Raw genomic sequence first — 16,700 nt, 5'->3', positions numbered from 1 at the left:
TTTGATCAACAAATGATCTTTTTATTATTATATCTAAGCTACAACTCGGCAGTAAGAGAAACAACATCAGGAAGATCAAGAGTGAATTAAAACTTCATGAAATTGCTAATCTTTTTTTTGTCGAGTCATCTTGCCAGCACACAATATGTTTGTCTTTGGGTTTTAGACAAAGAAGAAATTACTGCCACAGTCTATGGATTACAGTGCCATCATTCTTATCCAATGTTTCTCTTCATTCTCAAACAGTCAGCAGACAGGAGATTAGGACTGAAGCACTGATGCAGAGAGGAACAGAGGATTGAGAGAATCGCATAAAATAAAAAATAAATAAAAAAAATAAAGATCGGGAGCTGGGAGGTATTCTTGTGTGACTGCAATATCTTCACACCCTGCAGTCCCCGATGCCAACACACCACAATCCTCTATGAGAGATAACGATTAGTCTCACTAATGATTAACCTGAAATCTTCAGATACTACAAGCCTAAAACATTTGTCTGTATGTGTAAGAGTTAAGAAAATGCAATATAATAATAATAATAATAATAATATCTTAATATATAAGATAACAATAGTAACTTTAGCACTATAGCCCTATTTGCACTGGAGTGGTAATACCAGGGGACCTAACACACACACACACACACATCAGTGTTTTCTGCAGCGCATTTGCACGGAATAAGCAAAGTCTGTATTTCATTCAAATTTACTGACCTTATCCCCCACATATGATGTCAAGGCTCTGTCAAAACTTATAATACTTATATAATACTATATAATTGCAAACGCAGCCAATATCAAATAATAACAACCAAATCGCAGGGATGCCGATTTGCATGGGATTATCACTAGGGCTGTTGCGATTAATCGCATGATTGTCTAGTTAACTCGCGATTATTGCAACATTTCTTTTGTATCTGTTCTATATGTACACATTTAACACTTAAATAAATGAAATGCCTTACTACTTTAAAGTCTTTACACTTAAAGAAAACTCCCTTTCAAAGCTCTCCTTATTTCCTTCTCCTCCTTCCAAAACAGCCGGGAGTTGAGTTTTCATGAAACCATATTTATGGTGTGTTAACTGCATGCCAAATTAACCAGAGCACACAAGGCCGTATGACCGGTTGCTGACAAGCATTTTAAAGGTTATTTTTCAACACAGTCCAACCATAGACTGTTGGCTATATAAAGAGAGTACGACGCAGTTCCAAATAAAACGCACACGAGGGTGAATGTATACATTCACTCCAGCTAACTTGACGGTGAAAAATGAGGGCAAAACGGCATCAGCGATCTATTTTAACCAAATATTCTCTGTCTAGCTCAACTAAAAACGTTCACTACCAAGCCTGTTTGTAACCGGTAGGCTACCGGCAACGGGATCTTTACCTGTTCAACTGACTTTACCAGATAATATGCGACTGTCCTGCTATTATTACAGACATGTGAACTGATGTGTTCCTTTTACCTCGGAACTCAGAAGCTGGAGCTGTGAAGAAGTGCTAATAACTGTATGTTACTACAGCTTTCACTGCTGTACTCGGTACTCAGAGGTTGTCCGATTTCCCAACGTCTCGGAGATTTTGACCTCTGAGTACAAACGGAACGCATTATAACCACAGACCGTTGCCTTGTGCCTGGACTCACGGCGGTGCGCTGATGGGAGTGAACAGGGGAAACACTGGAATGGATTTTTTGGTGTTGCGATAAAAAGAATGCAAAACACTGATGTATGAAACTGCCGATTAGATTAATTTGCTTATTAATTCAAAGGTGCCGGAACGACATTCCGTATCGTTCCGGCCCACTGTGACCCTTGGTCACTGCTCATGGATGTATTATTTATTTATTTTTTATACTGCTGCATCGCTTCCCAATTTCCCAAACTACGGAGCGGTCAGAGGCCCAGATCACAGAACACGCATGTGTTCATCACTTGCAAAGAAATGTGCGCCGTCAAAAAAAGAAGTTTGCGTTAACTCATTGTTATCAAGTTCATTTTGACAGCCCTAATTGTCCCACAACCCTCTGTGTTTCCTAAAATATGGTATTATAGAGTCTGCAGTGGAGTCTTTACTTGACTAATTACAGACATGGCAGATTTGCATGGGATTAAGATCACTGACGACCTTTGCATTATTTCAAATGACTAGAGGTCCCCAGGTAATACTAGTCCCATGCGAATAGGGATTTCGTGCATTTTCTTTATTTTGTTTTATCTGTAATCATCGAAGAGTGCTCATATTTGAAGAGACTCCAGAAGCTTGTTGAATGAAATTAAATTCATGAATTTTTCCACAGCTCTCCCCAGTGAGTACCGCAAAGTGGGTTTTTATTGGGTTTCTGATAAAGTTAAAAACTTGGTATTTTTTATAATTTTTTTTTACACCACCTACATAAAAATGGAACTTGATTTGATTAAGCTCTATCTTTTCTTCTCCGTCAAATGCAGAAGTGTCTTAAAGTGCCTCTCGTGCCTTTCAGTTTTCAAGACAGTTAACCATCCGGCAAATGGAATAGAAACTACTTCACCCATCACTTCAAACATCAAACTCAAACTGGAGGGGAAAAAAGCTTTCACGTATTAATGTCAGCCTGTCCCCAGATGTTCTTTTCATTCATGTCTAAAGCCACGATGTATCTGAACATTAGCATTTGTATTATGGAATAAATTTGCATGTTTCATGTTTTTCTCATGTGCCCTGGAGGCTGCGCTTTTACCTTTTTTTTTTTTTTTTTTTTTTTACAGCTTGTAAGAATGTAACAGAACAGCCCGACATCTGATTCAACCTTTTGATTTGACCCCAAAGGTGATGGCGTAAACTCACAGGCTGCAGGTCGTTCATGCTGATCGGAAGCTCTCTCAGAATCAGCAGCAGGTCGAGCTGCGTGTTCAGGCAGGGGATGTTGCACATCTGTAGCAGGGACAAGAGGTGAGTGTAATAAGCGTTGTGTATGCAGACGAGAGTGCAATTATCACATCGTCACACAGCCCATTTCCATGCAATTATTCAGAATTATCCAAAAAAGCGGCAGTTGGATGGCTGCAGCTTGTTCTCACACACTCAAGTTCTTTTTGCGAGATCACCTCAGGCAAGAAGTAAAGTGCTGCAGGCCTGTCGACAGGCTGATTTAACAGAGAAACTGAAGGCTTGACACCTTGAAACGATTGGCTGAGCTGCCTAGTCGACCTTTGAGTCGGTGCTAACCTCTAATAAATCATTCCACGTTGTCAGTCTGTCTCGCTCATGCTCAGGTTCCGTCACCCAAAAAGCCAAAGGGCACTTGGTCTGACCGATTGTTACGGAGAGATATTAGGATTAGTGTTAGGAATCAAAACAATGTAATCATCACAACAACAAAAAAACACCAGAATGTCATCCTCCACATTCTCGAGCACAGTGTGCCTGTCTTATCACATTTTCTAACAAACTTCTAATGCAAGGTTAACAGATAACACCGATTCCATGCCAAGGTAACAATCTGGAAAAAAATGATTTCTCCTGGGCTAAAAGTGTGTTCACAGGTTAGTCACTGAGTTTAAAGTAGTCACATTCTCAGTTATATTGCTGACTTTAACTCACATCCGTAATCAGAAAATCTCAAGTCTGATATCTGAGATTTAAAAAGGAATGCTCTTTGGCACAGCACAGGATTTAAGTTGCGAGAGAAAACATGACCGGCATAATTTATGTAAGAACATACAAAGACCTCAGATACAGTGAAGTGTGATACTCTGAGGGAAGCATTATAAGGATTTGATTTATCTTAGGGAAAAGGTCAGTGCTTCAACACTAATATGCTTTTAGTTTTCTTTAATGGTAACGTTTGTTCTCATATGCCACTCTTGTGTCCTCCACAGACATCCTGAGAGGAAAGTAATTATTCACAACTGTTGAATCATTTTCAATAATCTAATGGAAAAAAAAACTTAAAGGGACAGTTCACCATAAATAAAAATACATATTTTTCCTCGTACCTGTAGTGCTATTTATCAATCTAGATCAGAGATCTTCAACAGGGCGAACGGGACCCATAGGGGGTCCTCAGAGTCAATAATCCAAATTATTGTTAATTTTCTAAATTTTTTTTAAAATTAAAAAGTCTAAACATGTAGCAAACATATTAGCAAATATAAATCCCCATTGCTTACTGGCCTATAGGTAAGGTAGACACTAAGGCCATCCACAGATACAGTTAATCCCAAGGATTCACTGTGCCTGTATGTTTAACATTAAAACGTGATTTATAAAATTATGCCAACAATCATTAGGCTATTTTAATACCTTAGTATTTCATACAAAAAGATATGTATATAGATGTATATAGGCTTCAGGCCACCCTACATGTTATTGTAGGCCCAGTTTAAGATGCAACTTCATTTTATGCAATACATGTAGTAGGGGGGTCCCTGCTCTATCTCTCTTTCACTAAAGGGGTCCTTAGCTTAACAAACGTTGAAGACCCCTGATCTAGATAGCACGGGTGTGAGTTTCCCAGTGTCGGAGATTTTGGCTGTAGAGATGTCTGCCTTCTCTCGGATATATTGGAACTAGATGGCCCTCGGCTTGTGGCGCTCAAAACGGCAAAAAAAAAAAAAAAAAACTTTTGAAAAACTCGACAGCAATGTCTCTTTCCAGAAATCGACACCCGGTTGAGATATTTTAGTCTGGACCAAAGTGGCCGATCAACCAACAGATCAACTGTCAGACCAGCATTGCAACCGACATTAGTAGAGCCATGCCGGTAGCGTGGCTAAAAAGCGCTAAAGCAAAGCCCTAGCAGACACGTTGGTAATATGCATGTAAGGGGACCACACAGTGTGGGACAGACACAATCCTATATGTCATGTGGAGGACACTCCACTAATGATGCTGAAAATTGTGAAACTGTGATAATTCATTAAGAATGTGTCAGCCCTTTCATTTTCTTTAATAATTGAATAGGTTTTAGGGGGAGAATATGCGGAAATTGCAGAACATTAGATTTTGGAAAGAAAAAAAAAAAACTTAGAGAGAGCATTCACCTCTAATCTTAGGAGTTTCATATAATTGCAATTTCATCTTATATTAAGTGCAATATTTGAATACCTGTTTTAATTTGCAGCAGTAAAGAAGGCTAATTATGTTGTCTATTTAGTGGCGTTCAGGCTGACTGCAGTCTAGCACAGGAGGCTTGAAAGTACATGAGGTTTCCATAGTCGATGCCACCCTGTCTCTTACATATGAAATCCTAATGACTGGTGTCAATTCTTCCAGAAAGGCAGTGTGGGCTGATCCTGCTGTTCATCTGTTGCCCCTTCTGCAACCTTTGGCTAACCACACACAGGCCAGAGATCTGCCAGGCATGCTGGGAGGTGATAACTAGATGAATGGAATGAGCTTGTCATGACACCCACAGTGTGTGAATGAGGAGGCAGGTGAATGTCGACTCAACATGCCCTTCCTAAAGAAAGTGCTACATGAGCTGCGTTAGATTCAGCTTGGTTCATGCTGTCACAAGCAAAATTCAAAGGAAATTACCATCTTAATTCTGGTAATCATAATTCTAGTGAATGTGGGGAACTAAAAAGCATACCTCCAGCATGTATTGATCCACAATATGCAGCTCTGTCACAGGTCCCTTGTGAGATTTGTACATTTCCACATCATCCAACGTGGGGACGTACCTTGAACATTAAAAAACAAACAACAATATCACTGTTGTTGTAAGATGCCATAGTAGTGTTGTTTTTTTTTATTTAAACAATAAAAAAATCGATATAATAGCAATGACTCCTCTACTCAAACAACGGCTCCCTTTCAAAAGTCTGTGCTCTCGGTGCGACAATATCACAGCGTCGTGTTCCGTTTAACGTTATCTTATCTTTAATATCACAATCCAAATCTCATCCATAATGTTAACTACTCTTATGAAGTGCAGAGAAATGTTTTGGTGAGCTTATATGGAGAACGGAGATGGGGGGGTGTCAGATTCATGGAAAAGAGATGGAAAACTGCTTTGTAATTTAAGGATTTAAAAATCACTCGTTGCTCGTGCCGATTAACGGGGCTCAGCGGGCGGACATGGCGCTCCATCAGAAACGTCTCTAAGTGCACAGTAGGACCAACTATTTTATAACATTTTAGTTCTGATAGTAAGTTAGTCAAATCGCCTTAATATCAGCGAGGAAAAACCATTGTCGATCCTCCCTTCATTGTTGAAATACGATCGCCAGTCGGCACAGCCTAGTCTCCAAAATTGAGCTCATTCTCTATTTATAAAGTTTATTTATTTGCATGCTATGTTGAAAATATAAATATAGGCTGATTAATACTAATTTATACGGTTCATTTTTATTTATTTTTTTACGTATTAGAAAAGCCACATTTGTTTCTTTATAATCCAAAACACATAAAGTCCTTATATATTCGACAGAAAAAAAGAAGAAAAAACATACCTATAGATTCATTTTAAAAATGCATGTGGCCATATTTCTTTTTCCCTCACACATGCTTTCCCATTTTGACCTTTGCCTCTTCATGCTATACATGGTGTTTAGCTCCCTCCCTTGGACTGATGCCATTACATTGATTTCCAGTGGCCCGGAGTACGGCGAGTGATTAAAAAGTCAAGTAGCGCTGATGGTCCTCGTCTCGTCAGCTTCTATAAACAGCAAGACGTTGATGGGCACAGCCATTTACTGCTTTGCACTGAATTTGAACCTCGCTCATCTTAAATTGGACTTCCTCCGTCTGTCATTTCGGTGCGTTGTGACCTCAAACCAAAGGCTTTCACTTTTTCATGAGCCAGGCTGCCACTGGAGTAGCACCGGCCATTAATATTGCAGCACCTGTTGGGAATGGTTCTTTCAAAATTGTATTCCTCAGGCCTACACCACAGCGCATTCAAATATATATTATGTTGTCGTAGAATAAATAAAATCCTCCACACAGTACATTAGATCACTTGCGCCTCTCAGGAGGTCAGCATTCAAAGCCACTGAGTAAACTGCAGTTAAGAGTTAGGAAGCATTTTACCCATTTCTAGTTCACATTCCCAGGGGCATGTCAATAGTTTTCCATCTCCACAAATAACCAGATATAAAAGTTTTATTAGTAAGCTGCTCTGGTAAAAAGGTTCTGGCATCTGCTCTTTAGTATTTGGAAAAAAAAGACCGTTGTGTAAACCACGTGTCGGCATCACATGAACTGGCCGTGGTTTCACATTGTCCTGATTGTACCATGCACTCGCATCCTTACTGTAGTTGATGATCTGCTAAAATGCTAGATTTTCAAAGATTTTCTTCCCTGCCAATAAAAACACACATCAACAGCTCATGAATTCAGGCGCAAAAAGCCATTCACCTCTCGGCTTCAGTTGTGACCGTATCAGGAATGAATACAAATCAGTGTGTTTTTTTTTTTTTTTTTTTTGGCACAAAGTCATACCTCCTCAGAGAGGTGATGTGCTCATCAGACAGGCCTCCATCTTCCTCATTAACGATGAACAGTTTGTCCTTCAGCTCGCCCGGTTTCACTGGAAAACTTTTGAGGAAAATGTCTGGAAGAACAATAGATCAAAAAAAGTCAACACACTCAATGGTACATGAAAGCTTTTCTCTTGACAGATAGTCTTCTTATCCTGCGATGAAATGACTCAAAAAGCATTCTGAAGACAAAGGGTCCTTTGCTTAATTACTTTCCCCCAAATGCCTAAGGGAAATGCACAAATTTGCATTCTATCAAGTCTGATGTGATTTCTTTTTTTTTTTTTTTTTTTTTTGTGCGTTTCATAGAAAATGCCTCTGCATAATTCACGAGCTGTGAGAAGCATTTATTAGGAGCCAGCTTCAGGAATTTCAGACATGTATGTAGGCATGTATGTGTATGCATTGGTTTGGAAGTCACGTCCAATTCTCTTTTATTAAAGTGTGATGTTGTCAACTAACTTGTGATCAGATTTGCATTTCTCGCACAGCAAACATTTGCCCTTTAATTTCAAATGTTGAAAATACGGGGTAAGACATGCAAAAGGAATACTCTGAGTATTAAGTTTTCTAGTCAATTTTTTTAGTCCAATTGACGTTACTGTCTGTTTGAATATGAAGTGTCGCGCACTCTGGCTCCACATGCATATGGAGCCAGAGTGTGCATCCCTTTTTTCTTACTCTCAAGTCTACTTCCAGTGATCAGCACCTCACGACAGCCCTTGGTGGGCATTACTTTTCCATATTATAATATGAAGCTACAGCCATTGGCTAGTTAGCTTAGCATAAGGACTTAAAATGGAAAAACAGCTCGCTAGCGCTGTCCAAAGGTAACAAAATCTGCATACCAGCTCCTCTAAAGCTCACTAATTACCACATCTCAACAGTTCAATCTGTTCAAAAACCAAAATGGGAAAACGACAGTTATTGGTTTTACACATTGGTTTTTGTACAAATCAAAGCAAACGATATATTACTAAGTGACTTTGAGAGGTGTTTGTAGGCGAAATTTTGTAACAAGGTAACAAAATCTTAGACGCAAAAGCAGAACGGGATGAAACAATCACTGAAGCAATTGACATTTACATTAGTATATTATATTATATATTATCTAGCACCTCACATGCACGCGTTTTATTTTTTATTATCCTATTTATTTAGTATTTTTAGTTTCAGAGCATAAGAGCTGTAAATGCAGGCCCGGATTGGCTAATCGGGAGCACCGGGAGAATTCCCGGTGGGCCGGTCTGGTTGTTTGGTTGTGAGGGCCGGTGTTCAGGTATGACACTGGGTTGAAATCATAGTTGAATATTATAGATGCTGTCCCTATGCTGCCTGCACTCGCAATGATGGTTGCGAGTGCGAGGTTAATGATGACCTATTTATGTTCGGAGTCCTCCGACGGCAGCACCTTGCTAAAAAAACAACAAACCGTCATCGTACACAAGTCACTGGTGCTTGTTGGAGGATGCCACCGCGAGCAAAAAGAAGCTGTTTTAAACGGGTAATATAAAGCGCGAAACGGCACTGAAAAAGCGACAATTTAAAAAGTAGAGCTCCAGATGAATGTTGCGGCCAGATGAACTTTTTCTATTTTTAGCAAAACGCCAAATGAAGACATTGAGACGGGTAAGCTAAGTTAGTTAGGAGAAGTGACTGCAAACCAGCGTTTATGTTCATGAATCAAACTTGTTCTTGTAGCTCCTCAGCAGCAGCTAGTAGGCCTACTAGTCCTGTTTGCTGCTAACAGTGACAATGAAGAGCCAGTAAGGTTACCAAGCAGCAGCTATATGAGCCCAGAACTCCAGTTTGGGCAGGTAGGGTTGATCATTGACTGAGTATTATAAGAATTAATAAGTGTGGTGTTGACCTGCTCTATATGAAAAATGCCCTGGGATAATTAATGATGCCAGATGATTCGGCACTACCATAATGACACTGACTTGACTTGATCAGAAAGCTTTGTAAAAAGGAGAGATTTGTGCTGAGAATTATGACAATTTATAAAATGTGATTTAGTGTCAGAAGCAGAGCCAGTAGTGTGCATTAGGGATAGCTGCTGTCAGTGTGGATGGCACATCTACTGTAAGCTGTTGTATCACAGTGTGTGAACAAGCAAACATGATCAGATTAGCTACAATATAATCACTTTTATGACCAAATATTACTTGTGACCCATTATGAAAGTTGTATGAAATATTCAAAGGAAAAAATAGATTATGGTGTCATTAGAAAGTGCTATACAATGTATCTTGTTGTTTATTTAATCTGTGATTACTTATTTGCACAGAAACAGATTCTGATATTGTTCAACATCATTGGGTTGTTGTTAAGATGTTAACTTTTCTAATAAATCTACATTGTGAGGCAACACTTGGAAATAGTGATATTTTACAAAATACACAAATTACAAGGATGTAGGGGACAGGGCGCTATTGCAGACTTGTATACTAAGGTTTTGATTAATTTTTTTAATATAGTCATTCGTGAAGTAAAGTGGGCCGGTCTAAGGCATGAAAATCCAGGGCTGAAAATGAGTCCCAATCCGGCCCTGTCTAAATGCAACACATGTTTTATTATACATAGTACAAACGCACCTTACAAAGCTATTGGGAATTAAATATGATTGTGGAGTATTATAATAAAATGTTTTATAACGTTACATGGTAAATAATTATTTTCTCGGGCCTAAAATCCACACTGTTTTTCCATTATATGGCCGTGAAGTTGGCATTAAATTTCGTCCCAGGAGGTATTAAAAAGTTTTAAATTTAACTTGAAGAATCCTGTTACTTAACTCTTCATGCTAAGCTAAGCTATGCAAATGCTGGCTCCAGCTTCACACTTTGAGAGTGGTATCAATCTTCTCATCTCACTCTCGGCAAAAGAAGCGGATGAGCTCATTTGTTTTCCAAGATGTCAAACTATTCCTTTAACTGTCCATAATGGTTGAGTTCCAACATTTCCCATCCAAAATAGGAGTCTGGTTTTTCTATTACTAAATCCCAAATAATTAAACTGATTGAATACCTACTCATGACAAAGTAAATAAAATAATCATGTTGAATGTTAAGTAGTTTGGAGGTACAAAGCTGTAATCAACACGTCTCTAAATCCTTGACATTTAAGACCGGAGTCAGTAATTCCCTCACCAGGACAGACACAGGCTTTTGTGTCACATTTTCAAATGAGGGATAACAACATCAAATATAAAAAAAACAAAAAAAACAATGTTGAGTGCTACCATTGTCCTCGGGAGTGAAAGTTAAGGGTCTGGCCTAAAATAAAAAATAATCATTGCAAATCAAGCCCTTTTGTTGATTGGCACTTAGACAAACTGGGCATTGCCCTGACTAAGTAGAGTATGGAGATGGAGAGCGTATCCCACTGGGCGCAGGAAGCCACAGGTGTACTTTTAATTAGCAGTGCGACATTTCCAGTCGTTAAATAGGCAGCAGGCACCGGGGCTCTAAAGGTAAATAACCACATTAGTCAGACACACCTTCTAAACCGAAATGTACTATGATCATACAAAACCACAATGGGTCTCACCCAGTGGTGGAAATATTCACTCAAGTACTGAACTTTAGTACACTTTTGTACTTTAGACTTGAGTATTTACATGTTGTGCTACTTTAAATTTCTACTCCTCAACTTGTGAGCGGGGAAATATTGTGTTTTTTAATTCACTACATTTTTGACAACTATATTTACTAGGTTACTAGTTGAATAATATGCATATTGTATTGCATATTTTATATATATATATATATATATATATATATATATTACAAAAAAATAAAACTTAATTATCACTTATAATTACTAGACGAGTGTGGTAGTGTCTGTATCTGCAGAGACCCTGCTCTCTGCCTGTATGTTCTTATTTTTCTGACTTTGGGCCCCACGTGGGTGTGTAACCCTCCACCCGCCAATAACAGCGTTGCAGCCTGTGCAGCCCGTTCTTATTCCCTGGCTTTGTCACGATGCTCAGCGTCTCATACACACACACACACACACACACACACACACACACAGACCGGATGAAGCTCTGCATACACGCACAATCCTTTGTGTTTATTTGTACTTTAGGATCGTAACCGCCATTAAACAATCAGTATAGAACTTACTAAATACAAACTTATAATTGTATGGTTCTGATTCACTGCTTTGTTCGGCACTCCCTGTTTGTATTCACTCTCTAGCTCGCTCGGCCACTGGTGCTTTCTCTCTCTCTCTCTCTCTCTCTCTCTCTCTCTCTCTCTCTCTCAAAGGGGCCAACTTTGCATGCTGTGTGTTGTCAAACAGTAATCGATACTCACTACACATTATATCTTTAAGATTTTATATTAAAAAACATTGTCATAGGCTTATACTACATTGGCTTGTTTTGGCTTACAAAAGAGTCATGGGTCTAGTTGAGGTCCCTTGTTGCATTGTAGATGTCCATGAGTCGTTAACAGTTCCACCAAAAAGACAACGTAGACCTGACTCCTAGGTTGGAAACAACTGGACTACTTAACAGTAGTAGTAGTAGTTAAAAGCAACTCCACTTAGACCAGTTGCAACAGTAAAATACCGCATATGCATTGAGGCATCAGTATTACATTTTATAATGTAAAATCGTATAATGTATCAGCCACAGGGGACATTTTTCTACAGAGTAAGTACTTTAAGTATCTTGCTTTATCTTCTTCTGTAATTTTACTTACAGTAAGTATTTTAATATTGTATTGGTATGTTAAATTGGTTACTTAAAGGGTCTTAATTATAAAAAAGGGGGTGTACGGACATATTGCAGAAGATATTTCATCACTTTATCAAAAGTTACTGATTTGAACGTTGTGGTTGCATGCAGAGAAGAGCTGTCATTAGCGTTTCAGAATCCCACCACATCCATACACAAACTTAGTAGTAGTTCTGTCTTTCATCTGCTCTGTGGGTATTTCTTTTAAAGAATGTAGTAATAATAAAAAAAAATCAATACAAGCTACAATCTTGTTGTCAAAAGTATTTTGGATTCCTGGAGAGCCCTTAAAATACTATTGATCATTACAGCATTGTCCTATGGTATCACAACGCAGCTTGCCCACAAGGATCAAGCTGATTACCAGAGGAAAGCACTCTAAAACCGCCGTACAACAATAATACAACCACCTGCTCAAGCTGTCTAACTCCATCTGCCTCACTGTGTAACTGCAAGTAACAAAATGTTAAAGTCGCTGTGGACCCCGTAAGAGTTCCAGCTTTGTGTGTGACGCTAATCAACAGTTCTAAGTTTGTGTGTTAATTATTGATCACCTACTTGCGATATCATGTGTTCGAGGTGGAGTCTGAGGTGGTGTCTGCTGAGCTGTTGCTATCTTTGTTTAAAAAAACAAACAAAAAAAAAAACTGCAGCGATTTCACGTGCATAATGGCTCCCAGTGTAATGGAATCAGATGAATAAATAGTGTGGCACAGAATGAGATATGAGCTGAATAAATAGCACAAATTTAGGCAAGTTTGTGGTGATAAACATGCAAACAAGGGTGTGTGTGTGTGTGTGTGTGTGTGTGAGAGAGAGGGAGTGTGAGTAAGTAGGAGAGAAAGAAGTCCTATTACAATTTTTTTTTCATATAAGGCTATGGAATCTGAATCCTGAGGTGAAAACACAGTTATCACCTTTGGTCTGATTCTGTTCTTTTAAAAAGCTCTCACCAAAACCAAAATCAAATTTTTTTTAGTTGGATATTGGATGTGAAAAGAAGGAAATGGTTCTAACATTGCACTTTAGATGTGTGTGAATTTCCCACATAGGAAGTAATTTATATAGTTCTATTTTATAGTGATCCATTCATTATCTGTTCAAAAAATGTTCTATGTTTTATGCAAAATGTTTTATTAAAGAAAAGATAGAAAATAAATATGTGTGTGTGCTGTGTAGTGATTAGAAAAAATGTAATCGGAATTGGCTAAAATCGGTATCGCTTGGCCTAACTCAAAGAAAATCGGAATCAGCCTAGAAAGTTGATATCTGTGCATCTTTTATTGCATTTTGTACGCATTTTGAGCTATGTCTACGCCGTTATCAAGACGCAGACATAATCAGACAGTTGGGTTTCGGAAAACGATAACGGGGTTGGGTTTAGGAAAAGAAGAAAGGGACAGTTGGGTTTAGGAAACGGGACACGATCCCCGGTCTCCTGGGTGAAAGTCCTGTGTTGTTTGACCCATCCCCCGACCAACCGCCCTACGCGGATTTTCGCCCTTTCATACTACTTGCTACGGCGTAAATTGACACGCAATCACAAGGTAATGTAAGTCAGTGGAGGCCAAACAGCGTTGATAAATACTCTAAAAAGCAATTATGCGTCTTCATAACACACCAAAATGGCATACAAATTGGCGTGTCATACATACGCCACTTATTGAGATCAGTCTGACTGACGCCCCCCCCCATCCAGAAGCCTCCGGTCGGCTGATGCCATAATTGTCCTACATCCACGCGCTGGATGTCCCAACGCTTCCGCTCTTCGTGTGTTGCTCTTCGAGTTAACGAGCTACACGCTGAAAATGGCAAGTTATGAAGAAAAGCTGGATCGTGCAACAAGACAGGCCTGCTTGGTTCTTTCGGGGAATGATTGTGAAGATTGTTTACATGATTTACTCTCTAACTGGGACGTTTTGGGACCGATTGGTTGGATTGCTGTGGACAAAGTACACACTGGTAAGAGCAAATGAGGTTTAACCATGTATCCAGCTAATTTACATAGCCCATGTTACTGTGAACAGTGAACTTCTTTTAATATTGTATGTGGCGTTTTCTTCTGCGGAGTGCAAATGTTCCACCAAAACAAGTTCCTTCCCGAGACTATTTACAGAGCCACAGTCGCTGCGTCCGGAGCTTAGCTCCACCCAAGACGATTGTGATTGGTTTAAAGAAATGCGAACAACCCCAAGCCCTTTTTTCTGACCTTTTTTTGAATGTATGGGCGGTGTAGCCAGGTCTTACTCCACAGCGCTGTGGAGATGGAGCTGGCAGTGCGAGATTACTCACTCCCGAAGCACAGTGCTCCCACACTGTCAGCATTCAAAAAGGCCCTCAAAACCCACCTCTTCAGACCCCCGGCCCATGTTTATATTTGTTGTCTTGCAATTTTACTCTTATTGTCTTTATTCAAATGTTTACTCCTTGCTTTTATTTGTATCCTATGTAAAGCGTCTTTGAGGAAAAAAATGACTATATAAATCCAATGTATTATTATTTCCATTATTATTATTGTGACTGAAGTATTGTTCCTTTTACTAAAGGAAAAGGATCTGAATACTTCCACCACCGCTGCTTAGATGTCACTTTCTATGCATATCAGTGTTAGGAGAGAGTTGGAGAGACAGAGTTTCCCTTGTTCTTCAAATGTCTACATTTTTCTAAAGCTCGCAAACAAAAGATGCATGGCCTCAGGTTGCCTGCAGGCTGCCGTCGCTCAGCTCCTGTTCCTGACACAACCAAAGTTTCCAGGTCAGGGAGGAGCACAAACTCCGAATGCTGGGGTATTCTGTATCAAGACAGGAAATCGCTGTCGTTGTCCCCTCAGATCCCCTATCCATATTTTATGAACTTGTGAACTCTAATTATGTCGCCGGTCTGCACGCTCTCACTGATTGCATTTAGCAGCCCACCACCACCACCACCACCACATCTGTATCGCCTCACAGTGTCTGTGCCTGTTGGAGCTTTGGAGATGTTCTTCCCTGGCTTGGCTCTTAACACATACAAGCCACGTACACTCAGTTAATCAAAAGTGAAAAGCCATTAGATGGGATATAGAATATGTTCCACTTCACAATAGCTCTGCAGATTGCATGGGCAGTTGTGGCACTGCAGGACTGGTCACACACTGCCCCCTGCAGACACATAGGAGGTACATCCTCTGCCCTTACAGCAGCTGTGACATCATAACCGTCTCAACCATCAGTTTTTAAAGAGCAAAATGGCAGCAGTTATAAGACCTTCATTTAAAGAGATTCCAGGTCAGCTTGCTTTTAATTGGGTGTTTAAAATTCTAATTTGAGTACACCATTAACACTGCTTCTGCAGAGATCCTGGATACTCTTTGTGGTGCTTCCCTCTGCTGGTTTTATTTCACACCAGCCCTTCTAATTTACTGACAGAATAAACTCCTTTATTTGACTTAATCCAGAAGAATGCCTTTTCTTTGCAACGTGAAAATTGCCCTCATTATTTTTCTGGGAAAATTTAATCTCCATCATAAAACGCTGCAAATTATCTATTGCAACGGGCAATATTCAAAAGCAGTTTCACCTCAACACTCCCAAACACATTGTTGAGCTACTCACTGAAGTTGTGTGCAATCTTCTGGTTGAGCATAATATTCTGCGTGTTGGTCGGCTCAGCCGCGCCAAACGTCCCCGGATCTTTCACGGAAAATTGCTCATATAAGCGCGACGTGTCGATTTCAATCCTCCTGCTGCTTTCTTGTACCCAAAATGATTTTGCAATCTGCCAAGAAACAAATTAATTCAGGAGTGAGACAACTCCATTACATGAGGAAATCAATGTCAAAATTACAAAAGAGCAACACTGGGGGAAAGCAATAATTGACAGAGAAAACAAAGAATAATTCCCGGCAGTGATGCAATGCGAGGAATAATAAAGTAAAACCAAGCTGAAACTGACCTTTCAGCGGCTTCCACAATAATAAAACACTGCATTTAAACATGAATAATTCCCACTAATGAGACACTTTGTAAGCTGCGTAGCTGAATGTAAAAATATGGGTAATTTTGTGTCTTCTGATGAATGACATTTTAACTGACAAGTGTTACCTTCTCTGAGGTGATTAGGTCCCAGTGGAAAGCCTTGGTGCGTGGTTTTCCCAACTGCATCGGGAATTTGAAGGCTAAAGGCGGGCGCGGGGGGGGAGGGATGATCGGCGGTGCAGGCGTTTTCACAACCGACGAGCCCGATTCATGGTTAGGAGTTTCTGGGACTTTGGAGGGTGAGGGTTGAGGGGAGGTGGGAGAAGATGAGGCTAAGACACCGGGGGAGGTTGGAGATGGCACGGGAGGCAAAATATCAGGCTTGGTAACAGCAATGTTCTTCATGCTGCGAGGTTTAGGAACAGGCTTGATAAAACCGGCCGAGGGATGACTTTGACTCGTGTCACCGCATGATGAATTGTCTCCACTGCCAGAAGTGGGATTTTCATAATCGACTGGAGGATATT

At 39.8% G+C, this 16,700-nt stretch overlaps 1 protein-coding gene and 1 long non-coding RNA gene across 2 annotated transcripts in view; one reads left to right on the top strand and one right to left on the bottom strand.

Moving 5' to 3' along the window:
• LOC114558706 (uncharacterized) overlaps window positions 1-6,180 on the top strand; it is a 32,356-nt gene extending 26,176 nt beyond the window's left edge. The window contains exons 3-4 of the long non-coding RNA XR_003692974.1: window positions 2,813-2,935; window positions 5,261-6,180. This is a non-coding gene — a long non-coding RNA (uncharacterized LOC114558706). The remainder of the gene's footprint in view (window positions 1-2,812; window positions 2,936-5,260) is intronic.
• The window catches only part of LOC114558704 (formin-like protein 13), a 34,388-nt gene extending 18,010 nt beyond the window's left edge, over window positions 1-16,378 (bottom strand). Inside the window, exons 1-5 of the mRNA XM_028582860.1 lie at window positions 16,300-16,378; window positions 15,811-15,973; window positions 7,433-7,544; window positions 5,580-5,670; window positions 2,831-2,917 (exon numbers count right to left, since the gene is read on the bottom strand). Coding sequence (XP_028438661.1) covers window positions 2,831-2,917; window positions 5,580-5,670; window positions 7,433-7,544; window positions 15,811-15,973; window positions 16,300-16,359 — 513 coding nt within the window. The 5' untranslated portion in view covers window positions 16,360-16,378. The remainder of the gene's footprint in view (window positions 1-2,830; window positions 2,918-5,579; window positions 5,671-7,432; window positions 7,545-15,810; window positions 15,974-16,299) is intronic.
• Window positions 16,379-16,700: the final 322 nt, after the last annotated feature.

The sequence above is a fragment of the Perca flavescens genome, chromosome 7 (assembly GCF_004354835.1).
Source record: "Perca flavescens isolate YP-PL-M2 chromosome 7, PFLA_1.0, whole genome shotgun sequence".
In the NCBI taxonomy this organism is placed as follows: Eukaryota; Metazoa; Chordata; class Actinopteri; order Perciformes; family Percidae; genus Perca; species Perca flavescens.
The sequence above is the reverse complement of the archived record's forward strand: the minus strand, read 5'-3'. Positions and strand labels throughout refer to the sequence as shown.